Source organism: Corvus moneduloides, chromosome 16 (assembly GCF_009650955.1).
Source record: "Corvus moneduloides isolate bCorMon1 chromosome 16, bCorMon1.pri, whole genome shotgun sequence".
Classification (NCBI taxonomy): Eukaryota; Metazoa; Chordata; class Aves; order Passeriformes; family Corvidae; genus Corvus; species Corvus moneduloides.
This window is the reverse complement of record NC_045491.1, coordinates 14,896,975-14,924,159: the sequence shown is the minus strand read 5'-3', so window position 1 is coordinate 14,924,159 and position 27,185 is coordinate 14,896,975. Positions and strand designations below refer to the sequence as shown.

The 27,185-nt window shown below is 47.6% G+C and overlaps 1 protein-coding gene across 2 annotated transcripts in view; it reads right to left on the bottom strand.

The window, feature by feature from the left end:
• Positions 1-26,772, bottom strand: part of AXIN1 (axin 1) — a 71,734-nt gene extending 44,962 nt beyond the window's left edge. Inside the window, exons 1-2 of one of the 2 annotated variants that reach the window (XM_032126035.1) lie at positions 26,618-26,772; positions 23,654-24,625 (exon numbers count right to left, since the gene is read on the bottom strand). In XM_032126035.1, the coding sequence (XP_031981926.1) occupies positions 23,654-24,531 (878 nt within the window). In that variant the 5' untranslated portion in view covers positions 24,532-24,625; positions 26,618-26,772. The remainder of the gene's footprint in view (positions 1-23,653; positions 24,626-26,617) is intronic. The other variant, XM_032126034.1, reaches the window with a different exon arrangement.
• Positions 26,773-27,185: the final 413 nt, after the last annotated feature.

Genomic DNA, 27,185 nt, shown 5'->3' with positions numbered 1-27,185 from the left:
TGTCTTCCAGCATTGCTCTGGCAAAACCCAGCACAGAAGGACCCCTGTTTCCTGCAGAGATCTTCTGTCTCTTCTACTACAGGGCCTTTCAATGATGTAAGAGACAATGCAGATGCCCTGTGCACTTTCCTTCCTACCTGCTCTGTTGGCTCCTCTGGCTCTACCCACCCCATGCATGGAAAAAGCAAAAAGGCTGAATGAAGAACAGGCAGTTTTGGCTACAGCACCTGAAAACTCTGGGAGGCATTGGAAAATCCCTTTCCAGTTCCAATACCCTGTACAGCTTGTCTCTTGCTAGCTCCCAACACCACCTGCTCACCGTTGGAGGAACTTCCCCTCCTCACCTCCTCCCTGTCACTGCACAAAAAGCCTTTTTTTTGTGAGTGCCTTTTCTGGATGATGTGAGAAGAGAGTTGGCTCACCTAACAATGAGTGCTGAAGGCTCCACAATCAGGAGCAGCAGGAATTGCAGTTTCCTGTCTCTGAAGTCTTAGCCATGGTAAATACACTTTTCAGATATTCTGACTGCCAAAATTTTAAACCATCTTAATTTCACAAGTTTGTAATTCAGTCATATTGAATGGATTCTCACATGGATGGCAAAACACATGTTCAAGCTGCCAGCATCCTCCCACCTCCAGCAACCCACTTGCCAAACCCCTGCTTCAAAGTGGGAAAACTGGAAGGTTATCAATGTAAATTGTAAGACTCTGACATGAACAAAACAATGTCATTTCCTCCCGCTTTGTTTTTACTGAAATTTGCCAAAATAATTCAGCCTGAGGCAGAATCTCAGCATGGAAGAACACCAAACAACACAGTCTGATAAGGATATGAGCAACTACAACAAAATTTTATATAATGGGGAATGTTGGGCAACCGTGACTACAGCCACTGCTGCCAGCTCTGCCTATAGCATAAATGAGCAATATTTTAACATCCCCATTAATCCCTTCTCCAAAACTACGAGTGAGTCTGGAATATGACTCATAATATCCTTGGCACACATTTTGATCACAAAGTTGATGAAAGCACCCGTCCCTGAACCCACGTATGAAAACTGTAGATGAATTAATCAAAACATGGAGAAGCTCGTGACACCAATGTCTGTCTGAGCCTGCACATCTGCAGCTGCAGTGGTGGGACTCCTGTGTGACACGATGTGACAGCAGAGTGACACTGCTGCCAACCTTTGCTGCTGGTACCTTGTCACATCCAGTGAAGAGAGGACAGTATTTGCCAGCAGTTTTTATTCTAGGAGTGACTTTCCTGGGCTACATGTACATCCACAGCGTGATGTAAAACTCACACTGTGAATAAGGCAGTGAAGAGACTCCTCTGTTGTGTGTGTGCATGTTGCTAACACTCAATGGCATCATCCCCTCGCTCAAGATGATAACAAATGTCTGTATTCTGCAGATGTGTTTGCAGCTTTTAGCAAATAAAAAAGGAATTTATGAATTCTTCTGTTGGTGACTTGGTGACACGGATTCTCCATGTGCAGGATCCCTTTGTTCCTTTCCTGTGAGTGCTAGGGTGACTGCCTGGTGGGGCTGTCTACCTCAGTCCAGGTGAGCAGTCAGAGTAATTTACCACACTGCTTTATCCAGAAGTAAGGAAGAGGACTTTCCCAAGCAGCTATTTCCTGACACTAACCTTACAAACCCTCCTTGCCCCCGCAGGCTGTATTATCTGGGAAAAGTTAGAGAACTTTGGGGCAAAGAAATATCTGCACAATTCCCTGACTGGGGCCAACCCCAGGAGATGAGAAGGCCATGCATGCCTGCAAAAAGCTGACCCTGGAATCCGCAAGAATAATCCTCTTCTACTGTTGGAAATGCAGTCACACACAAAAAAATGTTTTGGGGATTTTGTTTTCTGCTGCAAACAGAGGAGAAACAGGGCCACAACAGCTCTCAAAGACTTGGGCTTCATTTTTGGGGAGAATGCCATTGCTGAGGAAGACTTCTGTCCTGCTGGTAGTCTAGGGCAAATTCACCAAGTGACAAAACTCTGACTCTGACCTTCAGTGAAAATGTGGTAAGAATCCAGGAGACTGAATATACCCCCAGAACAGTGCCTGCTCAGCTCCTCATCTTAGAGAGGAGACATTTCTATCAGTCCTAAAGAGGAACCAAGGACCATGATTCCATCAGCAGGAGAGGATGTGTTGGAGATCATCAGACCCCAGAAAATCTGGTCCTGATCAACAGCATTTTCCCAAGTGACAAGAACTAGCAGGCCAAGGTCACCTGCCTGGCTGAAATTCAGCCCAGGAGGGCTGGCTGAACAGCATTTAGGGAGAGGGCTCTTCAAACAGAAGTCTGAAACGTGTAGAACTTTTAGTTCTAGAGCAAAAAAAGATTTTGACCCAGTTTCAGATTTTAAGTCCATCTCCTAAACAAAAGCAGCTGAAGTTCAAATGAGCCAAATCTGCAGATCATTATGTTGCTATTACACAATTCCTTCTAATCCCTGAAGTGTGGAAGATGTGCCAACGCCAGCCCAGGCACATCTTTGTCATTTCAGCTGGACTTCCATCCTTTCCACTAAAGATTTCATTCTGCTAAACCATTCTTGACGAATGCCAAACAATAAAATCTCCCAAATATTTATCGTAATTTCTTTGGCCACACTATCACAAGTGCCTAAATTCCCCTTCTCAGTTGGAGAGCTATCTAGACCAGAGGTCTCCAAATCTTTCAGCCAAATAAACATCACAAAGGCTCACGAGCCCTATGAGTAGTAAGAGAGAGATTGTTTGTGCTACAAAAGGAACAAAAATGACCAGCCATCCCCTGCTGGCTATTCTCCTCCCCTAAGAACTTGGTCTAATCCCCTCTACTCTAGAGTCCTTAAAAAACAATGTGCCAAGGAAAGGGAGTAACTGCTCTGCATACTGATTCCCTGCAGCTTGGACATAGCTTGTGAAGGACCACTGCCAGCCAGCTGCTGAGAGCAGCCCTCTCTGAGATGCTGTGCTAAGGCAGAGGTTGCTTTTCATCCCTCTGTCTTAGGGACTGCCCAAAGAAACTGCTGGGATGGCTGCAGCTCTCCTGGGATCATCCAACAGCAGAGCACTTCCCACATCGTCTTTGCATCTCCTAAGCCCAGCAGATAAAAGGGCTGTGGAGCCCATAGCCACACTCTGAGACAGTCCAAGAAGCAACTTGGACTCATCCAAACATTTTGGGGAGAGGAGGATGCAGTCCAAGGAGAACACTCCTATTTCTGTTCCAGCGGCTGCTGACACAGCACCCTTTAGGTGAGGAGGTACACACGCCCGCTGATGAGCCATGCAGGGAACAAGTGCCTGAGGTGCCAAGGAAAAGGGGGAGATGAGCCAGAAACGTGGGCTTATGGCCACCCCTGTGTGCCCCAGTGTGCCAAGGCCAAACCTGGAACCATTGCTGTATCTAAAAGAAGCCACAGTTGAGAAGGTAACACTATAAACCTATAAAAGCAAGGTTTTACTGCTGCTGACTAGCTGGGATATGCAGAACATGTGTTGCAGGGAACATACCATGATTTTATTAGCAAACACAAAGCCATTCATGCTGAGTGGCCCAAATGGGGTGGGTTGAATTAAGAGAACAATAACAGTTCATCAGATGGCCCTTTCTTTCACATATGTCTTCAACTTACTGCGCTAGCAAATACTTAAAGCGACTTGGAAATACATGTTCATTCTAAGAGACTCACATTATTAACACATTAGATTGAAATCAAAATAATTGAGAACGTAACCTATTCCTGATGCATTAAATGACTAAATCTAAACCATCAGCACTCAGGCAACCTCCTCCTTTTGGAAACTCGCTTTGCGATCAAGGGACTATTTGCCTGATTTAGACCAAGCCAGCACTTTGCAGCTCTCCTGAGACTAAATGGGATGGTCTTTCAGCAGTGCAGACAGTGAGTGCCGCATCACTGCCCGAGTGTGTGGGTCACAGTAGAGCTGTGCAGCCCTTGAGTTGTCCAGGGGAAGATGTGCTCAGGCTCAGACCAATCTGAAAGGAAAAAAACCCACCCCGTTGCATCAGACACTGATGCTAACCACATTTCCAATTTGATCATGGATTCCAGTTCCCCAAAAAACAAAACAATAGACACCAAAGAGGAAAAGTGGAAACTGCTGCTTGGGGAAGCTTGCCATGGCATGCTGGCTGGAAGTGTGCTGGGACCAAATCCTGCTGCAGCTGGGCTGGGGCTGAGCACACCAAGGCAGCCCGCAGGGAAGGCAAGGCTGGCTTCCTGGCTCGGAGCTGCCCGCCGGCCCATCTGCCTCCCTCCCTCCCTGCTTCCTCTCCAGCTCTCCTCCAATGCACAGTATTTGTGCTGCTCACTCACCCCAGGGTGGGAGGGATGAGAAGGGCTGGGACAAGCCTAGAGATGGGCTTGGGAAGGAGAGACTTCAGATGTCACAGCAGGCTCTGGCTCTGACTGTCCTGTGATGGGCATTCCTGCAGTGACAAGGATCTAGAATTGCCTCAGTCTTGTTTTATGCCTAACCATTTTTAAGACTTGTCTTTTGCAAAAAAACGAGGTAGGTGACTAGAGATGCTGCTGGTTTCGAACAGCCCACCTACTTAAATTACAGATTTGCCACAGGACACCAGAACAAATGATAAGGCAGCATCACCCTGGTTTAACCTTTGTCAAAAAATTCCTAATCTTCTCCAAGATTAGATTTTTGTTCTTCTTAACTGCCAGCTAGACTGCAGGGGGCCAGGACCACAAATACAAATTAATTACATCAGCTGTAATTCACACCTCTGGATGTGTTTGTTAAGTGCTTTTTCATAAGGCAGTTGGGGGGCAAAAAATCTAGTAGTGTATCACATTGAACTATAGATTTCTGTTGTGGATGGAGCACTGCATGAATTAGGGGGTTAGGGCTACCCTAAACCCTAATACCCCAACAGGTGAATTCGAGCAGACACAGTTTATTTCAGCTCAGGACTGTGTCCATCAACTTGCAGAGTCCAACCAGACACCTCTAAGATCTACAACAGCAGCAACAAAACAGCCATAAGGAGAGCTCATCATCATCAGTCTGTAGCCCAGAATTCAGTCCCTGTCATGCACAAGGGCTCAGAGACACAGGAGCTTCCCAGCCACTGCTGAGGGATGTCCCTGCCCACCATCAAATCACACCAAAGGAAAGCTGAAACGTCACCAAAGAAGATGCTGTTCTTCAAGGGCTGGAAAATCCCTCACCCTAACACAAGTCCTAGCATTTCCCCTCCTCAGCTGAGCGAGCAGGAGCCTCCAAACACCAGCACAGTGCAAACAACACAGGAGAACTGTTTTGGCTGGGGTAACCTTTGCAGTATGACCTTGAGGCAAGGAACACAGGGCTGCTGGTGAGTCTGCAGAGAGCCAGCTCAGCATCCCGCTGCACCTAGAGGCAACAGACCTGCGTGTAGGGCAAGGAAGGCCAGGTAACTGCACAGTCGTTCCCACTGCCCAGCACCCCCCAGGGACACTGGGAAAGGCTTGGTCAATCATATTGGTGCAAGAAAAATGTCATTTTCCTATAATTCACTGGAAAGAAACTGCACAGTGGCTTGGTTTGCTCAGAGAATTCCCCTCCGCACAGGGTGACAGCTGAGCAAGGAGACTCAGCCATGCCCGAGCAGTCCAGATTAGTCCTGCCTAACCCACACTGCGACAACATCCAGAGGGAAAATTCCATGCTTCTGTCCTCTTCCCAGTTCCTTCCTGCTCCTCCAACCTGGGGACTATGGACAGAGAAAACCACCAGCAGTCCAGTGATGGATGGGCAAAACTTTGACAAGTATCAGATGATCAGCACCCGGAGGCTGATGGGGAGATGGTGGCCCCATTCCTGCTGGAATGGCACCTCAGAAATGCCCGTGGCTTTCTGCTTTCCAGCAAACAGGGTGGCAGGGGCAGGATGAGGAAGGGGAGCACAAGTTTTAGACATTTTTTAGTTCAGTATTCCTATAGTGACCATACGCTGCACAAGAACAACTTCCAATCCAATTAGAAAAAGAAAAAACCCAACCAAACACTAAGGACTAATTGCTTAAGATAAAAACACCTTATCTCCCAAATGATTTCCCTGACCTCTTGATGCATGGCAGTTCTCCTCTGAATAAAAACGTGAACTATTTACCCAGGGTGTGATTTTCATGAGGGCCTGTAGGTGTGTCAAGGCAAGGTCAGTAAGGAGAGAGGGTTTTTTTTTTTTAATTTTAGGTTTTTTTTAAGGCCAACAGCTACTGCTTGGAAAAGCTAGCAAGGAAACGTCCAGGCCCTCAGATTACCCTCCCGGTCTGTGAGAGAAGTAAGAAACTGAAAGTCAAACACAGGCTGAGAGTAAACGTTCCAAGTTAAATACCTTAATCAATTAGATAATCGGAGTGAAAATGCTGCTCAGCACCCCTGAAAAGGCCAGGAGACGTTAGCGACATGACAAAATTGCAGAGAGGACAGCCGTCCTCCACAGAACACTGAGGTTATGCGGTGCTGAAGCACTAAGACATGTCAGAAAAGAAATATTCTTTCTTCAATTTGGCATTTTTACAATCAAGCAGAGAAACGCAACTTCCAGGCTTAATATCAGAGGCATGTCCTGGGCCTTCACGTGAATCAGAGCTGGTCCTTGGCACTTATCCCCAGAAATGCACAGTTTTCAACAGCCAGGTGGGTTCCTGTGCTCTGCTTCCTCCAGACCTTCCAAAAGCGAGCTGCTTTCAACAGTGGGGTTTGCTTGGGATGGCAAAGCCCTCCACGTGTGCAGGACTCCTGCAGCACCAAACCTGGGCAAGGATGGCGACCACCTCTGCCCATAGACCCTGCCTGTGGACCATTGCAGCTACAACAACATGATGGGGCTGATGCAAAGCCAAACTCTTTCTTTGCATAGCCTGGAAAGAATCCCAGCAATTTCAACGCCAGGGCAATCTCCCTGCCTGCCATCTCCTGTGGATTTTCAGCACAGCTCCTTGAAGCTGCCAAATGCCAGCTCCACACACTGCACGAGTGAGTTATTCCAACCATTTTCAGCCCTTGTTGTTGTGTGCTGAGGTAGATCTGGGCGTGAAGAAAGCATTCATTGAGTTAACTCTGTTTTATTCAGCAAGTGGAACAAATTTCATCACCCCCTACAAGTCCATTCTGTTTTCTATTTATACCGCAGCCATTTGGTGCAGGACTCAGGAGCAGCAGGAACAGGTGATGTAATGCACTGTACAAACAGCATTCTGTTCATACAGTGGGAAAACAAAGTGAATTCTCTTGGTTTCTTTGATCACACTTAAAACAATCAGATTAGAAGTCACAGATAACCCAATACATGTTGGAGATGAAAGGACTCTGGAGAAATAAATCACCCAAAGTTAGATATTAAGCAAGATTTCTCTCTCAACAATCAACTTATCTGCAGAGAGAGGAGGAATGACCATGTGGTTTCAAAATCCTGCCAGGCATTTTATTTATTTTTATAATACCATAAAGCTACTCCACCCACTTTTTCAGAATGAACGTTGCATTACACAACACATCAAAGGGACTTTATGGCCTAAATTAAGCAATAAAATAGTTGAGATTGTGCGTTATGCTGAAAATTGGCCTGCTCCTGGTGCCTGGGAGATGGAACGTGAACACCACATGTTCAGAGCACCTGAAGAAAGCTCGGGGCAGTATGGCCCGAGGTACTGAAGTGTGTGGCACTTGCATTTAATTGCCCAAAGTGAAGTTTGAGGCACTTGGTGCCTGTTGTAACCTTCTCTTGCTCAGTGGACAGTACCAGCTCAAGGAATGGCATAGGACAGCAGTGCTAGCATGAAGAGCTGGGATGCTATGGTCCTTCACATCCATAACCTTTAAGGTTTGGTTTATAGTCAAAGTTCTGTTGGAAGCTGTGAGCTTCATGGATGTGGTTCCTCACATTTGACAGCAAGCCATGCCTTGGGAAAGGACATGGGAAAACCCAAGGGAAAGGTGTTGGTGGGGCTGAAGCACAGCTGCACTTCTCACCATCTGGCTACCTCCTGCCTCTCCCACCTTGATCAAAATGACACAAAAAGTAGAAAGAAGCCTCTCTTAAAACATTTTCTGACTCATGTGCATTTTGAATCGAAAAATAACCAGAAGCTGGGATACAAAACAGTGGTGTGTTGGTGCTAGGTGTTCATTTTCCAGGTCTGCCTCATGCCCTTAAAAAGAGAGGTGAGAAATTAGAGGATATCAAGAGAAGAGAAAGTTGGCAGATCCCATCACTCCAGAGCAGATGAGGGACTAGGCAGAGTTTCCATTAGAACAGCTTGGGAGGCACAAGAAAAGTCCACTTGCAAGGACACATGAGCTGGCAGGTCCCACACACCCCAGTGCGTGTGTGTCCTTTCCTTCCCACTCCCAAAACAGGGTTCAAAAAAAAAAAAAGAAAAAAAAAGAGAAAGGAAAAAAAGAAAAGAGGTTTAATTAGTTTGGGCCCTATCATGATTTTCTGTGGCCTGACTCATAGCGTTTGATCTCCCAAGGCTGGCGAGAGGTGTTTGAGCCTGCCCTCAGAGCCCCTGGAGCTCCAGCCAAGCACCAACAATGACTAGACAGACTTGAGGGCCACTCCTTCCATCTATCAATAGAGTCACTGTTGGGCAAGCTGACTCACTGCTTTCCCTGAGAACTGTTCAGCACCGGGTCGCCATCAAAAAAGCAGAACTAAAATTAAATAATTCTATATTTTCAGACAGTTAATTCAGCAAGAAGATGGTTTTTATTTTAAGGTTTTGTTTTTAGGAGGTTCCCCCAAAGAAAGCTTGTGCTGCTGCTTTTGCGTGGCAGAATTGGCCAGGAGTTCCTGGAGGACACACTCAAGTGGCTTTCACTTCTCAGTCATGCTCTAAAGGCACAGTGAGGAGGATATTAAAACCCACAGACTGCATGTAAGGAAAACACACATACACAAAAGCTCTGGGAACCCCAGGTAGAGAAGCAGAGCTGTTCATAAACCAGCCTGCCTTGGCACAGCACCTCCCAGGCCTGCAGTGGGCAATGAGAGAGTTTTTAATTTCCCTTTGTGTCTCTGCAACCCCTTACACAGGAGGCAGAGCCCCAGACTGGAGGTGTCAATCTATGTTATGTCTTCCTGCACCACTCCCCAGCACTGCACTGGGTCAACACAGCCAAGCCTGGGTGGAGATAAAGGAGATAAAGCAGGGGTGAACATACCTGGTCTGACAGTTCTATTCCTGCTGTAAAACACAAAACTCACCCGGAACTTCAAAGAATTTCCCAGTAAGTTCCCAGCCTCATTTAAGTTCAATTAAGTAATAACGTTTAATGTCCCCGGCAGGACAGATGTGGCTTGGGAAGATGACAATGACAAAAGCTTCAGCATGACTGTGCATGACACAGATACAATGAGACAAGAGTTTAGACCTTGGTCACATAACATACCCCCAGCCAGGTCACCCCAGGATCCAATCCATTCCCACACACGCCCTGGTCCTAGAGGAATGCTGGCACAGCTGGATCAAGGGCAGCCAAGCAGCAGATGGGACACAAGAACCAACTCCCTGAGCAGAGATCTCTGACTGGGATCAGACATGCTTTTAGTCTGCAGCAGATCAAGGTTCAGTACAACCCTATTCTCTACATCCAGGTACCACCACACACCAACGAGGATTGGGATTCTCTGTCTCTATCAGCTTCCTTCAGGCTGCTAAACCTTAATTAACTGACCTCTCTAAGGTATTCATGAACATCAGCAAGTTCTACAATGTCTTCTGATGAACTGCATTTAAGCAATTCATTCTAAATCAGCCTATTCTTCCTGAAACTTCATGCAATATGACTGAATAAAGAGATGCCACTACCTTGCTAAGAAGACAGCAGCTCTCTGAAAACAGTTTTAGGAAAGTACAAGTCAGACTTCTCCACAACAATATATGAAGATGGTATTAAAGGTTTCCAGGTTCTTTGAAGGCCTCCAGGACCTTACAGGAGAGACCAGTCCCATCGCAAACAGGTCACCTGATGCAATTGCAAGTCGTGGTGGAGTCCCCAAACTTATCTCAATCAGACACTCTTGATTTCCTGTTTGTGGCATTGACAAATAAAAAGCTCTACACTACAGGTAATTACACTTCACAGAGGACAACAATTAAGAAATAGCCAATTACATTTTACAAGCGCAGGATAATCAAAACCTTCCTCAAATATCTAGAGTTGCAATAAGTACTTAGAAATGGCAACTCCCAACAAATTGCAGGTAATTTAGAGCAATTTACACAGATGACATATTTCCCTCTCTGTGCTCAAAACCTACAAATTTGGTTCTGAAAAATACTGCAGGAATTCCCGGAACGCAGCACTGCTGATTTCTAAAAATAGTTCATTACCTATTTCCACCTTCACTGGCCTCGAAGGTGAGACGTAGGACTCTGGTCACCACAGTGTAAAGAGAAATTAACTACCAGAACACATTTTCAGCTCAGGTATTTAAAGAATTGGAGGATCATAACATGCATACCAAGTCTAAACAACATCAAAAAATACCTATTCCTTTTATTTATTTGAAAAATATGCTTGATTTTAATAGTGCATAACTTGATTTAAGCCTTATAGTTTTTAAAGGAACTGTCATGTCCTTTATTTGTAACCCAGTACTGTGGCTTGCACACAGTCAAGGCAGGAGAACCAGGATCAAACAGCAATTTAAAAACCATTAAATGATGGAGAGGAAAGGAAACATGCCTTTTTCATTGGCAGCTTTTTAGACAGGAGATCTAAAAGCATCCCAAGAGGAACAGAGGAGGAGAGAAAGATAAGGATGCAACCTAATGTAGATAGGTTGATATAGTACAGCAATTTCATCCCTCACTTCCAGTGCATAATTTTTTTTGGGGGGAAAAACGATTTTCCTTGCTCATATGGGTTGTTGGAACTGGAGTTTTACCTCAGAGCAAGGCTCTCATATTGTATTTCAAGATTCTCTGCAGTGATGGCTCCCTGTCTCCTGGCCACCAATCCAGCTGTTATTGCCATTACTTAACCACATGAGCATATGAATTTCTGCAGGGCTTGTTGCTGCAAAAAAACTGATGAAGTCTCTCAGGATTTACTTGGCAGTTAATTAAGGACTAAAATCACAGAGGTATTCGTTGGAAAGGACCTTTGGAGGAGCAGAGTAGTCTAACCTCCAGCCTGAAGTGGGACTACTGTCAATACCAGGTAAGGTGACCACTGCTGCAGTTCTTGCTGAGAACATGAGTATTTTGAGAAATCTGGTGAGAGAGGTAAAATCCTGATTAGCTATGGCCAGATACTGAAAGTAGCCTTTTGTGATCTTGCATCATAGAGACCATGGGAAGAGCAAAGAGGAAAGATTAACTTAAGGAAAGCCATCAGTGTGTTTGAAAGAGCCTGGGACAGGCAGCAACCCGACACGAATATAAACCATGGCTGCAGTGTCAGCTGGAGAGAGGGCTTGGTGCAGAAGGGTTCTCTGTATCAAAGAGAGATTGCATGAACACCTTGTGAAGGCATGAAGGGTTGACTGCTGAATACAAAGTTTAGATCTGCAACACTAACAGGAGACCCTAAAAGAAGGAAGAAGTTATTTTCAAACTCTATCTCTCCCCTAACTGCATTGGTAACAATGTGGTTAGAAAGAGATCCATCAGCCATTCTCCAGAACTGTTTTCCTTGTCCTCTGTGCCAAAGGCAGAGTAACCCGATGTTCTACATCCTGTTCACACTCAGCTATTGCTCAGGACTGAATATACTCCTGTTTGACAAACCTGCCTGTTTTATTAAGTAGGTAACTACACTGGTTAGATAATTTTAGATGCTTGCTCTTACAACCCCAATTTTGTCTACTTGGCATATCAATGTGCAGTCATTCAATTTTAAAAGAATAACTATTTTTAAAATTCCAATTGTCAAGGAACCATATTTTTCTTCCCTGCTAATTGCCTTCTGTGGCTTGGCAACGTTTTTGTGGACAATAGGTGTTCCTGCCACTACTGTCCCATCTGGAACAAGAGGTTTGTCTCCAGTCCCACCCTCTTTCTTCAGCTCAGGCTTCCAGGATGATTTCCAAAGCCGAGAAGTGAGAGGATGATGCCACTCCATACCACCGGAGGCAACATACTACACCCAAGTCCACAGCCCAAGATGGGCTACCTAGGAGGGTTTCTGACACTGCTGGTGCCAAGCCACAGGCAGCAATTAACAAAGGAAAAGAGTTGCTCGTAGCTTGACTGCTGGCAGTGTGGTTGATGGCTCTGGACAGAAGAACCTACATGAGGTGAGAAACACAGAAATCAATGTGGAGCTGACTCAGGGCGTCACCACCAGCGACCAAAACCCAGGTGACCTTGCTGAGGCCAAGCAACTGCTGCCTCTCAAGCGTATCCTACCACTGGGGAGGCAAATCCAGTGAACTGTAGGATGCATCTACTCCTCTTAGCATGTGGAATAGCTGTGGGCAAGCACTGGAGAACCGCAGGGCCAGCATTCTCACTATAAACCAGTGGGATATCAGCTCACTCTCCAGAGCTCCAACGAGCCACCTCTCCCAGGTACGGAGTGCCCAAGTTAATGATATTCGGAAAGGATAGTCAGGTCTTGAGGAAAGGGGCTCCAGCACTGTATGTAGAAATGAACAGACCAAGGTGGGGCCAGCTGGCCTTTCTGCCTAGGCTGCTGCAGGAGCAGAAAGGTCTCCTTGAGCTCTTGACTAAAGCTGGAGCTGCTGGCAGCAGGGTTTGGCAGGAGAGGGGCTAGAACAAGCACTGGAGTCTCTGCCTTCCTCAAATTTGCTCATCTATTCCAGCCACTCAGCGTGATGGAGCAGTGGAGCTTGACTGGTGACCTCTCCCTGGCACCAGGGGTGCCCTGCTGATGTCTGGAGCAGAGACACAACTCGAGATGCCCATCTTGGAGACCCTTCCCCTCCTCTCCCAGCTCTGCTGCGGCAGAGCAGCACCCGTGCCACGCCTCTGGCTGGAAGAAAATGCACCCTGAACCTGATGAAACTGCAAGGCGTTGACTGCTTGGCAGTGCCACCCACTGCGGTGCCAGCTGCCCTCCCGGCCACGCGGGCATGGGCCCTGCCCTGGTGGATGTTATCTGGGCCGGTGAGTCGGGCAGAGTGCTGGGTTAGCACAAAAACAACAACAACAACCCCAAGGTGCTTTCAGTTCAGTGCAGCACATTTCCTGCCTCTTGGCAATCATCGAGTGAGAAGCATGTGACAAACACCCCTCTCCTCAATAGCACGGGGCTGAAAATAAAAATACTCAGTTTTGCCCAGTTGGGCAGAACACACCAGCACCTGCAATGACACAACCAGAGGAAAAGCACCGCAATTTCCAGCACCTCTAAAACCAGACTGCTGTATCTGAGAGGGATCATCCAAAGCAACTTCACTCCCTTCTTCCCCAGACCCCTACAATCCACACAACAGATACTGCTGGAAGGATATAGAAAGAGGAAAGCAGATGCAGCCCACAGTGGGCACACAGAGCTGCTTCCCCACTCCCTCTCCACTAGTCCCATCAGCATGTTTGTGCCACCCAGCCTCTGCCATCACCTAAACCTATGGAGAACAAATCTACAACAAATATTAAAATGTGTGAGCCTCATCTCTCTGCCCATCCTAGTGCCAGCCACTGCTACAACAGATTCCACCTCACCAGTGAAAAGCCTGGAGACAGCAAGGCCAGCGGAGACAAAGGTGTGCTGGGTTTACCTTTGAAGGGATTTAGATCTGGAGCACTCAACATGGACAAACTGCTGAGACAGGCATTTACTCAGGTGTATAAACATCATGGGCAGCAAACGCCAGCCTTGCAAGAATTCTCCACCAAAGCTTAAGAATAAATTCAACATGTTTTTAAATAATTATGGATGAATCACTTGAAAAAACTTCCTACATTTTATCTTCAGTTGCTGACACTGATTGTGCAGCTGTTTTGTTTATAATGTAATTACACATTCCCACCTACTTGCACTCTCAGTGCGCAGCAGAGTACCTCAGGTAGCAGAAAACCTAAAGGCTGACATTTCCTTCTGGCCTTTGGAAGTGACAGAACAGTTAGCACAAAACTTAATTTATTTGAGGTGGGAGGCGGGGGAAAGAGAGGCCACAAGTTAATTTCCCTTAGAAGCCCGATGGTCCCCACCCAGAAACCTGCACACAAAAGAATACTGCCTTTAAACTGGTAGGTTAGGTCTGAGACCAGAGCGAAGGTTTGTCAACCATGACAAGCTCTGGCTTGTTTAACAGTCGACCGGAGGGTTGAAAAGTCTAATAAAACCAAAAGGCCTTCCATAACAAAGCTGCTGCCACTTAAGAAGAACATTCACACCCATTCAGCAGGGCTTTTTTCAAACATGCAGAGGTATTTGGAGCCTCCAAAGAGAGCAAAGAACACCAAAACACAGCAGCTAGAAACTGAAGCTGGAAAAAACTGAAGTGAGCAATAAGGAACACACTGGGAACAGTGAGTAACTAACCACGGGAAGAGATAACAAAAATGCTGCATGACCTCCCTCCCATCACTTGGATGCCTTTCTAAAATAGACACTGCAGCCTGACCACAAGTTATTGTGCAAGGATCACTGGGTGAAGCTGCATGACCTGTTATCTCCAGGATTACCAAAGGAAAGTTTTTCCCATGCCCATTTGGAAAGCTTCCTCTCTTCAGAAAGAGGAAGGTTTATACGGATCAGTTTTGCAGGCTCTGCCAGGCCTGGCTGGGGAAAGGCCTGAAGGCACTGCTTGGGGACAGTGGGATGCTCTGCCTTCTTAAATTCTCCAGTTGGGCTGATTTCCCCAGCCAGCAGCACTCAAACCCTCCGGGTCACAAACTTCACTGGATATATCCAGAGGGGAAACCACCACGCTGTTTTACAACAGTGACAAATCCTACGCTGCAGTGACACATCCACACATCCTTTGCTGCCCATTTCCATCTCGCTTTGCCAGCACTGGTCTGTCTTAAGAAGTTCAAGAAGCCTTTTCAAAGTAGCTTTTCCCAAGAGAAGAAAGCCAAGTTCCACTGAATGTGCAGATGTTCAGAGACACATGAAATCTCAGTATTTCCACAACAAAGAAGGCAGCTTGTCTGTCATTGCTTTTCCCGGTAGAGCCATGGACCAAGCAAGAAAAGACTTGTGGTGATGGTCTTGGTTCAGCTCTAGATGAGCAGAAGACACATGCTGCACACACCTGAGGCTGCCAGCCCACCCAACAGCTTCCGTCTGCGGCTTTGCTCAAGAAGGAACACTTTTCATTTCCTAAGAAATAAATGTTATGGCAGTCACATGGACTGAATTAAAAGTACAAAGACCAGACTTCTTAGCCAGAGACCCCAAATTTTATGAAAAAAATTAAAAAGTACATGCCCTTGGAAATCTAAGCTGAGTAGGGCCATAAGGAGAGTAAGAAGGTTCCAAGGTCATGTTTTACAATCTTTTGAAGCAGGAATGGAGCCGATGTCTGATGGAGACATTTCGTGCTGCCATCTGTACAGAGCTTCCCTTTCTCCAACACATTGCAAATGTTACAGTGCAAGAACTTGCTGTCTTTGCTCAGGCACTCTTTATTTATACACAATAAAGGCCTTGTGCAGGAGATCAAGGCTGTATTTCATCGATTTGACATGATGGTTAACCTGTGAACTTTGCCCCTGCTAATAGAATAATTTCTATTTGTTGATTCCTCTTTTGGGATCCTTGAGGGTAACAGCAGCGTCATCTCAGCTCTCATTTGCATGTCTAGTGCCAAATGGTTTTACAGCTCTTACTTCTACAAAGCCAGGACAAAGTTGATCAAATGAAGTAGCTACAGCTGGATCCTGAGTCCCCCACACCTCTCTCCATGATCCTACCTGTAATTCCTAGGAGCTCTCCAGTGACTTGGCTCTGATTCATACTTTGCTTGTGAAACCTTGGAGAGGTGATAGAATCATGGAATGGTTTGGGTTGCAAAGAACCTTAAAGATCATCTCATTCCATCTCCTGCCATGGGCAGGGACACCTTCCATTATCCCACGTTTCTCTGAGCCCTGTCCAACTTGGCCTTGGACACTTCCAGGGATGGGGCAGCCATAGCTTGTCTGGTCCTTGGCTACCCAAGCAATCAATCCCACAGCGGTCCCAAAGCAACAGCCTGGACCAGGCTGGCAGCAGTGGCAGGACAAGGAAGCTCCACTTCAAGATAAATCTCTCCCAGTCCAAGAGGCTGATTGCCAGACAAGAAAACAACCAAAATTTATGACCAAAAAGGGCAAATCTGTTAAACACTAAAGACATGGTTTTCCAGCAGACCTAACCCAACCTATACACGAAGTGCTGGAAAAAAGGCAATTCCACCTGCCCAGTCGTACTGCTCTTCTCATTTCAGCACCAGCATTCCTCTAAACACATGCTGGAGATAAAGGACAGAAAACTAAACCTCCAGAAAAGAAGGAAAATGAAGATGGAAAGAGGGAGAGGACTGACTCTCTGGTCTACAACAGGACAGGGAATATGTGGGGGTCAGAGGGCTGAAGGATAAAACCCAGTAGTTTCTGGTCATTAGCTCTGGAGGTAGATCCAGGGACTAACGTGAGGCTGTGCTGCTACCCAGTAGGTCTCACTCAGGTATTTCAAAGACGTTTTTTCCTCTAGCTATAGCTTTGCCTCCCTCCACTGCTTATCATCAGGGTAGATGAAAGCTCTTAATCTATTAGCTATTTAGATCAGATGAAGACTTTGAAAAAACTGATACTTTGAGGATAGCTTGTATCTTGGGAGCCAGGGGACCAAGAAATTCCGGGTCTTACCGCAAAAGTGTACTCTGGAGTCTTCAAAGGTAAAATCCAATTTCCATGTGGGTTTTATAGAATGTGGATAATCTGACTTAAAACTGCAACGGTTCTACTTAAATTCATTACTGCCTTACAACACTGAGGTACCCGGACCAGGGCTGCGAGGAACGATGGTTTTGCTTTTACACACAAGCGTGACCTGCAACAATTTGATTTCTGAGTGTGACTCCAGGCAAAGCAGCTCACTCTGGTACACAGGAGGGGAACAAGATGTGTGTCTCCAGAAGAGTCAGACCTTTCCTGAAGTTCCCTGAGCTGGACATTCGGGGCTGCACCAGTGAAGGAAGGGGCAGCTTTGAACTTGAGTGGAGATGGATGCTTCAGCCCCCAGAGGAACTCATGCCTGAGCCATGTGTGTACTGCAAACTAGGAATAAAATGAGCCTTTTCACAAACAAATCGCCTCAAATCCAGCTGACTGCTGTGGGAATGTGTATTTCCAAGAGCATGATCTTTGTGGAGTCCAAAGCTGCACTTCCAAGTGAAGCAGGCATTAATTAACTAATTTATAGCATTAAGATAGATGGCGTCAGACATACTTTGTATTTGAGAAGTTCAAAAGTGTAGCTTTCATCTGGCATTGTTCCACTTCTAAATCATCTCTACTAACCCTACAGCAGAGCTCCAACATCCCATTGCCATGGAAGAGGTGGATAAAGTGGCACCAAGGACACTCAGCCTCACCCTTCCACGCTGCCAGGCCAGGCTGAGCAAACCCCTGCTCTCAACCAAGTGTCAAATCTTTTCAGAGAGATGCTCAGAATTATATTCACCAGCAATTTGACTTTTTAATCATTTCAATTACTGTGACTAAAACCCTTCAATCGGAACAAAACCGGGGAAAAATAACCCCTCTCCTTCTGAAGCAGCCTGCCTAGCTTAACAGACCATACCAAATTGTGAAGGTTTTTGCTTTGTGGTCTTCACATATTTCATTTAATGCAGATAATTAACCTCAGTTTCTAATTTCAAATCCTCCACATAAGGAAGCGAAGTGACTGAATACATTCACTGACAGATGGAAAATTAAAATATTACTACAGCTTCTGCATGGCTCAAAAGACAGGGCCTTGCAAAAGATCTTTCTTCTTTTATTTGACTGATTAACTGTAATTTGCTTAATGGATTTAAGGATGAGCCTAATAATCCAATGATATATTCAGGAACCGATTTAGGATATCAGCACCTCTGTTCTGATTTTTTTTTTAAACATAGCAATTTTCTGAATTACACATAGTCACTTCTGAAACCAGATTTTTCTACCAATTGCAATAAAATCAGGTCCATGATTTATTTTAAATGGCTGGCGACTGCAAGACTGGCCTTGCACCAGGCAGCCACAGTGCTGTAACTTCTTGGAGCACCTGCTGAAGCCCCAAATCTAGGGATGACCCAAGACCGTGACGTGTTCCAGCAGCCACTGACCCAGCCCAGCAGGCAGCCAGGATTTTTTGGGAAGGTGGGAAGTCAACAGCTCAGACCTAACATGGGGCCAGCGTGTGCTCCCCCAGCACCCCCACACCACTCTCAGTCCCTTTTCCACCAAGCAAGTCTGCCATAACAGGATTTCACAGTCTGTCTCAATAGTTAATAAATCCAGAATCTAACAGACTATTAAAGGAAAACATCCAAGAGGCAGTCATTTTTAAAACGTCCAATGGCAACTAATTATTCAAGGGATTAGCCCATTATAGTAACAACAAAGGAACTCTTAAAACATAAAGCCAAGTTGAACGGCAGATCAAAAACAAGGTGTTCCCACCCCGTGGCCACCTCCTGGGTGCACTTCTCAGCATCCTGGCATTGGTTCAGCTTCCACTCAGCCTTTTAGCACCCCATTCTTTCTGAAACCAGGCAGAACTCAAACCAGTCTCCTCAAAATATAGTATTTCATGATCTGTGCCATCATTGTAAGCACACAACAAAACAGGACCATCATCAGGACTGGACTAGTCAGGCCACAGCTCTGTCTAACGCAGTTATGAAGCCCTCCAAGGACAGAGATTCCCACCCCTCATGCTCTGTTCCTAGGCTGCTTCATGCTCCCAAGATTTTTTTTCACCATGTCCAACATGAATCTCCCTAGTATCAAAAAAAGGGGACATAACTTCCCTAACCCAAATAAAACTCCATCACAATAAAACAAGGCTTTGTTTGCTGGACGAGGTGAGAACTCTCTACTCATGTATCAAATTAGTGTTGAAAGCGTAACAAGCCAAAGCACTGATCCATAACCAAACACAAACACACTACTTCTTCATCTTGATTTGTGTGGAGGCAAAGCTATGGGCACAAAAGGTATTCTTCTTCAAATAAAATCTATTTTAAAACTTGGCAACCACTAGCATAAATACTTTACACTGTTAATGTAATGTAAGCATTTCCACGCAGAAGTTTCATCAGCTTAACAATATATTTTAAAAAGCTGGCGTTAACTTCTGTGCAAAAACACCATCAGTCTCTGTCCTGTATATCTTACAGTGCTCCAGCCACTAAATTACCACTTAGAGCTATTAGCACCAGCCCCCCTCCCTGCTGGATTCACTGATTTCTCTCAAGAACAATGCAGAACCCAAACTATTCTTCTGCTACTTATTTTCTTTAAAACTGGAAATAGCCACTGCTCTACAAGGATTCTAAACAGGGTTGTATTGATTACAGATTATACTGTGGGCCCAGCAATTTTAATTCAAGATAAGCATTCCCAACTTAACATATGGGTCTAACATCCAGTAGCTGATTTTTTCCTGCTAACAAGCTCCCAGGAAGCTCCGACAGCCTAACTCCAAGATGCATGTGCTGCCTCTCCAGCTAAAAGAAGTATCAGTAAGAGGGTAACACATCTTCAAATTTTCTAAACATGACCGCTCCTGCACCAGCATTTGCGATTTTGCATCCTCAGTTTTCCAACCAGTCAGTACAATTAACACCAATTCCTTCACCACCACACAGTCTTGAGTCAGAGGTGTGCAATTTAATATTTAATTATGAATGAAGCAGCCAACCTCAAAATCAGGGCTGCCAGCTAAACTTCAGCCAGCTCCTTTCTGATGCAGCCCCAGCTTCTGACCGCTGGACCGTTTATGCTCCCTAAGCCATGGAGCTATCCTGTGCCTTCCCTGAAACAGCCTCTCCATGTTAGTTTGTCATTGCATTGTCCCAGGCCAAAGGTTTTCACATCCCTCTAAAGCTCCTTCAGCTTTTCTCCACTTGCCTCCTCTGCACACCCCATCATGAAGTGCTGGCTGTGTGTTTTGGGGAGAGCTGCCCTCCCACATGTCCGGAGATGCTGCCAGTGCGTGGGCACAGGCACAGGGACTCTCCTGGTGATTCCTACCAGCCTGGTGGAGAGCCACATTACCCACCCTTTTCATTTGAACAACCAACACTTGTGAAACGTGGTGAGCTTAGTCAGCTCAGCACTGTGGAAACTAAAGCTTGGAGCCAGCTTATTTTAAAAAAACCCCAACCTCCTGTGTATATCAAAGCCCACGCTGAGAAACTCCTCCATCCGTGCCCAGCAGCTCCACCACCAACGCCCCTCGAAATCCAGCAACTGGAGACTTCACCCACCACCACGTGTCCTCTAACCACCATCACCCAGGCTTCCTTTTCAATACTGTACACTTCATGGAATGGGTCAAAACCCAAAACAATCGGCAGAACTAACGTACATCTCTGTTTGCCTGGTTTTCAGGAGAGATGAAGGCAGAGCTGCTGCCAGGTAACACCATATGCTCTTCTCACTTCCCACCACAGAAGAAAGCAAAGGCAAGGCCTGTGAGTGCTGCTCTCTGATGCTTTGGAAATGGGATAGGAGCCCCTTCCCACACAGAGCTAAAGAGAGAGCATGAGAAACCCACCCCAACAAAAGACACAACCAAACCACCAAGCACCAAATTTCCAACTTTTTAAGAGGCTGCGTTTTCCTGGAGCACTCGAAAAGCAGGCTGCAGGCAGATCTCAGGCACAGGTTTAATTTCTGCTCTCCAGCTCCGAGGAACGCTGTCCCGGCGTGTCGGAAGAAGGTTAATGAACGATTTAGCCGCCCTCACAACCACGTTAGTGTCACTTTCGGAAGCTGCGAGTTAATGCCTGAGATCTTCGGGGGTTACCCTCTTTGAAGTTCACTGATCCATAACCAATGTCCAATTAATTTGCAGGAGCCTAACGATAATGACTATTGGCCTTTTCCGACGCATACAAAAACACAGTGGGTAACAGCGATGCTTTTGGCTTCAGGGTATTCTCAAATCTGCCTGCACATTTGCACACCTTCAAAAATATCCAGCGCTAATAACAGGTTGTCTTCTGCCGTTTGAGGAATTTTTTACATTTGTTCTCCTGAGAGCAGAGCAACTGCATCAAGATTTATGAACTTTCTGCTGAAAAAAAACCTGGAGCTGATTCAAGATGCTCATTTGCTAACAGAGAAATACTTCCATTGCATTTGCTTAAATTCCTCTTTATTTAGGGTTTCCATGGAAGCCAAGGAATAGAAGTTCAATCTTGGGAAGATTAAACAGGCCCTGAGATATAATGCAAAACAGCTTATTTCAACATTCCCTAAAGAACAGAAATGAGAAATTCTTCCACACATACTCCAGAGAAAAAAGGAGGTTTGTGGAAATTTTCAAAATAAATTGGGACCCAGCTTTTCAAATGCTGCATGCGGCCATTGCTTCCTGCTGCAAGCAGCTTTGCCAGCTTCTCGCACGCTTCCTTGGGTGAGAAAGTAAATGAACAAGAAGTCTGCAGGATAAAGATGCTACAGCTTAAAAACCAGCTTGTTTAAGACAGTTATTGCTATACAATATCCAGGAAGAAGGTTAATGCAACAACAACATCTTGCACAAAGAGGAACAACCACCTCATAAATTAGTATCTCAGCAGTTTTTAGAATAAAAATGCAGAGATTATGCAGTTCAGCAGCATCTTCCATGGCAATGCTCTGGATGCCACAGATGCTGACAGGCCAACATTTAAAATACAAAATAAATCCCTTACCTTCAGCTACTCCAGGCTGAGAAGTGCCTCCTCCTCTGGTGAGAATGGCAAACATTTCCTTGCCTCCCTACCCCACAGGTCAGTAGAGTGTCAGTAGCTACAATGACAGGCTGTTGGACACTACAAATTAATAGCCACACATTTTCTCTGATCTCCATCCTCCAGGTAAAGATTTATTTCACGTTGTTCCAATCTCCTATGAAAATGCCCAGGACCAGTGAACTTTACTTCAAAACACTTCTATTTCACAGCACATTTCTCAAACCATTTTACAGCCTGGCGCAGATATATTCAGATAATGGGTAAAGTGCACCTTTTTCTTGAAGCTGGAGCTAAACAGCTCAGTGCTGCACACAGGATTTGCTACCTGGTCTGGTAAGGAAACTAAACACAGCTGACCCTCAAGTAAGTTATTTTCAGTGTTAACACCATTACTGCTTAAACAAAAAGATACTTAAATTGTAGACTTTTCTAATCCTTCATTTATGGTGAGCACCCAACTGCTCAGTGAAATGCACTTCACAACACATTCAAGGTTTTTATTAACTCCATGGGAAAGCCCCAAGACACTGGGATATTTTTTTTCTGACTCCTGATTAAAACAGTGGGAGCCCACATGAATTCTCTGCTTTTTCCCCCCCTCAAGGATTTCACAAGCAGCATCCCCTCCTCAAAATCTGTAAGAAAACAAGAATCAAACTGAGAACATTTTGCCAGCTGAAAGGCACTGAGACCTTGCGCAGGGCGGGATGCGCTTCCAGCTGCCAGCCTAAAGGGACGGCCGAAGGAGATTAAACACAGAAATGCTTTTCATAAGGCAGGAGGCTTTGAAGAGGACAGTTCAGCTACTTCATTTCGTAATCTTCACAAAGCGTCAAGATTTTAGCCTAAGCAGGTCTTAAAACAAGGAGATTTTATTTAAAAAGGGGGGGAAAAAAAAGTAGGAATGTGTTCTGGCCGGGTTCTGTTGATTCAGCAAGGGTTAGACACACACATGCTTATTGATCCCAGAGAGCTCCCTGCTAAGTTAATTGTCTGGAATTTTAACTGAGCTCTCAGCAAGTTTCAAAATCCATGTTGGCTGGAAGTGGGTGGGGGACCCAGAAAAAAACAGGCTGCAGAACTGTGCAAGTCCTACAGTTAAAAAATCCCAGCAATTACTTTCACGAAGGGAAGAGCTTCAGCAGGGCATGGTTTTAACTGCATTTGGGGATTCTGACTTTGACACCACTAGAATTCAGTGTTGGAAATCTCATATGCAAAGCAGTACCATTATCAGGGAGCACCATCAATGCTGCTTCACTCCTACCCACATTACCAAGGTGAGGGTATCTATCTCCTCTGAGCTCCCAGTTGTGGCTCATGACAATGTCTACACAGCGAGTGTCACCACCAGCTGTACCTGCCCATGTTACAGTACCTGAACACTGACCTTCTGAGGTGGAGGCTATGGCCAACCTGGCACTGCAGCTCGCCCAGTCACCTGCACGTGAATGAGGGCTGCCCATGGCTCTGCACTGCCCACCAAGCCCTACCTGCCTCCAGAATACCTCCCGCAGCAGTTTCTCCAGGTGAAGAACATGCTGCAGGGATGATGTGGCACTATCAGACAGGAACAGCCAAAGACACCCTTAAAATAACCTGTGATTAGTTTCAAAGAAAGCTTTGCACTCCATCAAACCACTTGGCAACGCCATCCTGTACCAACATGAATGTTCCCCAGCGCCTATGGTCTTCCAAGGTTTCCCATCTCCCCTGTGCCAGTGGCAGCTCCTAGACCCACTCTCCACCTACCTGAACTCCCTGCCCTCGCTGTAGCGCCGGGCTGAGGCCGCGCGCTGCGTGGCCGTCTCCAGAAGCAGCTTCTGCGTGAGCCTGCTGGAAGGCGCCGAGTCCCTGCTGGCCTCGGGCTCGGCCTCTTGGTCACACTTCCACTCCTCATCCTCGTTCAGAGTTGGCAGATAACCAGGTAGCCCTTTACCTGTCCCAGACCCTGAGCTCGGATCGCTATAAATTTTTGGACTTTCCCCACCTGTCCGTGTGTATTCCAAATAAATATCCGACTTAAGGAACAAAGGGTAGGTATTGTCTTCTATCATGCACTGAATCTCCGTTTGGGCCTGGTCAAACATGTCAGGGTCAATCTGCAGTTTCATGACACAGTCTTTGATGAAGCTTTTTGTGGCCGGTTTGATCTGCCGGGACACAATGCCATTGTTGTCGAGGATGTATTTTTTGTAAATAGCTTTTGCCAGCTTGAGTCTTTTTTCCTCATTAGACACACACTGCTCCAGCTTCCTGAAGCCACTGCAGGCAAACCAAAAGTCCAGCAGATCCGCACAGTCCTCCTGTTTCAGGAAAGTCCTGAAGAGGTTGATGCCATCTTGATCATCCAGCAAGGAGTGCAGCGACTCGGCCCACTTCAGGTAGGGTGGAGTTGGTGAAGCACTCCCCTCGGGCTCGTACCCCAAATCCAAATCAGAGCGCCTCGGTGTTGCCGTGGACGTCTCATTTCTGACCACATCACTTTTACCGGAGTAGAAACCATGGCTAACCGGCCTTGGGTCTGTGGACACGAGCTCCCCCTCCTCACCAGGAACTGGTGGCCTTGGAGCATCTTCAGTGAAGCTTCCTCCGAGGTCCAAGGGGAAGCCTTTCCCCTGGATATTCATTTTTCTGGTACTTGCTCGCGTGGGAACAGTGGGGGATGAGCACCAATCTCAAATCACCAGTATTTGTAGCTCCAAGGCAAACAAGTTTGTTTGGCTGAAACAGATGAGGAAAAAATAAGCGAGTATCACTGGAAATAAACACTCTAAGATAACAAACTACTGGTTATGCGCTGCATCTTTACTGTACTAACACCTCTTTTTTAGCAGAATCAATGGCTTGGTAACTTCTGAGAGCACAGAATCGAGCTCAAGCCAGTCACAGGCTAAAAATGACAGTTACACAATATCCCAAAACTTTACATCCAGAATTTGGCATCACTGATATAGCTGACACTATGCTAAAACACCAGCCAATTTCCCAACACTGGTGGTTTTACATGACCCTGGCATGTGGCAGCCCACATCCAAGAGATCCGTACTCAGGTACCACAGGACACATGCCAACTTTTGCACTGCCACCAACTCCTCTGCACTGCCTAGCTGGACAGGACATATACCAGATCATACTAAGGCAACATGTTTTTATCTGGCCATGGATCTAGGAAATTCTTATCCTCAAACAGGAATTTAAGGCTTGTGAAAATTATTTTTAAAGAATATCCAGTTAGTCCTGAAAGCGGGGCTGCACCTTAATCAAAAACACAGGTGGCTTTCGTTCGCTCAAGTGACATACCAGTGCCACATTCCTCACAAATCTCTGCATTTCAGAAATACGCTGCGTCGCCTCGTCTAGCTCTAGGGGAATCCAGATGCATCATTGACCCTAATATTTTGGGCATCTGGACTGCATTCTTTCTTCAGATGGGCATGTTAGTACAGGAGCTCAGTTCTAGCACTGCTTTTTGTAGGCAAGTCGTTGAGAAAAGGTTCAGTTATGCTAATAAAATTGCACGCTACAAGCCTGGGAAAATTTCAGGTCATCAAAGGAAGATGAGAAAACCACCTTGACAAGGAAACCTGATCAAGTACCATCAAGACTCAAAAGAGTGATGAGTCAATATGGAGGATGGAAGGCATGGGGAAAGCAGGGAAGGAAGAGAAGGGCAATCCCTGGGTTGCTACTTCTGCTGCTCAACAAATTAACATCATCATTTAAAGCGAGTAGCAAAAGCCTTGTGTTACAGAACAGCCTCAGCCTCTAAGCCCCAAGTACTGCAGAGCACCAGCAGCCTCACAAATTACTCCTTGCACTGGATTAACTCAATTGCATGTAAAAACACACCAGGAAAGACACATTTTAGCTCGCCCTCCCTCTCAAAGCAAACCGCACACCAACGAACATCTTTGGGATGCTTTACCATTTCCCCCCCCCCATTTCCTGATCCTAGCTAACCAAGAACCGCCGTCGATGCCCTGCCTGTCCTTACAGCCCACCTGTCCATCGTGAAACAACCCAGCGAACCCAGGAGCGGCCAGCGAGGATGGCTGGGCCCCGTGCGGAGCGCGGCAGGAGCCAGCGCCGCGCTCCCACCCGGCCCGAGCCCCCGGCATGCAGCCCCTGCCCTGGCACCGCGGGACGGGGCTGGGCTTTGGCACCACGGTGCGGTTCTGGGTGGTTTTCACCCCGCTTCTGAAAGCGAGCGCAGGACTCGGCCCCCCGTTTGCGGTGCAGGTCCCTGGTGACCCGCGGCCGGGTGAAGGGGACCCCCGGGTCAGCGGCCCCGCAGCCCCACAGCCACGCCGGGCATTGTTGCAGCGGGGCGGCGCTGGCTCCTCGCCCCGGCCGGGGCAGCCCCGGGGAGCCTCCCGGAGGACACGCGAGGCGCCCGGCCGAGACGCCCGGCCGGCTCCGGAGGAGACCCCCACGGCCGCCCCGCGGGAGGCGCGGGGCCGGGCGGGCTCTGGGGCGGCCCTGCCGCTGACAGGGCGCCGCGCGGGGCCCCCGCCGCCCCCCGGGCAACTTCGCGGGACCCGGCCCGCGCCTCCCCTCAGCCGCCGCCCCCGGCCCCGCTCGCCCGCCCGGCCTCCCCCCGCGCCCGGGGCGGCCTAGCCCGGCTCGGCGGCCCCAGCGCGGCCCCGCGCTCCCGCCCGCGGCGGCCTCGGCGCGGCCTCGGCGCAGGGCCTGGGCCGGGGCCGCCTCACTCACCCGCGCGGAGCGGCGGCGGCGGCGGCCCGGGGCGGCGCGGGGCCCGGCCCATGCGGCTCAGCGACAGCGGCGGCCCGGAGGGGCGACGGCGGCACAAAGCGGGCGGCCCGGGACGCCCATGGCCGCGGCCGCGGGCGAGTGGCGGCGGCGGGGAGCGAGAACAGGAGCAGGAGCAGCAGCAGCAGGAGGAGCAGCAGCAGCAGCAGCAGCAAGCCGAGCCCCGCTCCGCTCCGCTCCGCCTGCGCCGCTGCCTCGCAGCCCGGCACCGCGGCTCAGCCGCGCCCCCCGCGCCCCCGCCCGGTACTGCGGGACCGGCGGCCGGAGCGGGGCGGAGCGGGCCCGGCACGGCCCAGGGAGGCGGCGCGGCGGCACGCGGGGCCCGGGGCGGCTGCAGGCCCCGCACCCGCTGCAGGGCCGGCCCGGGGGAGCACGGAGGTCCCGGCTCGGGGAGGCCTCAAGCCCCGGGGAGCGCAGCACGTTTCCAAGTGTGCGGGCTCGGCTCCCCGGACAGCTCCGGCACATGGCCGAGGCTTCGGGCTGAGCTTCCCGGAGAGCCCCGGCTGGGTGG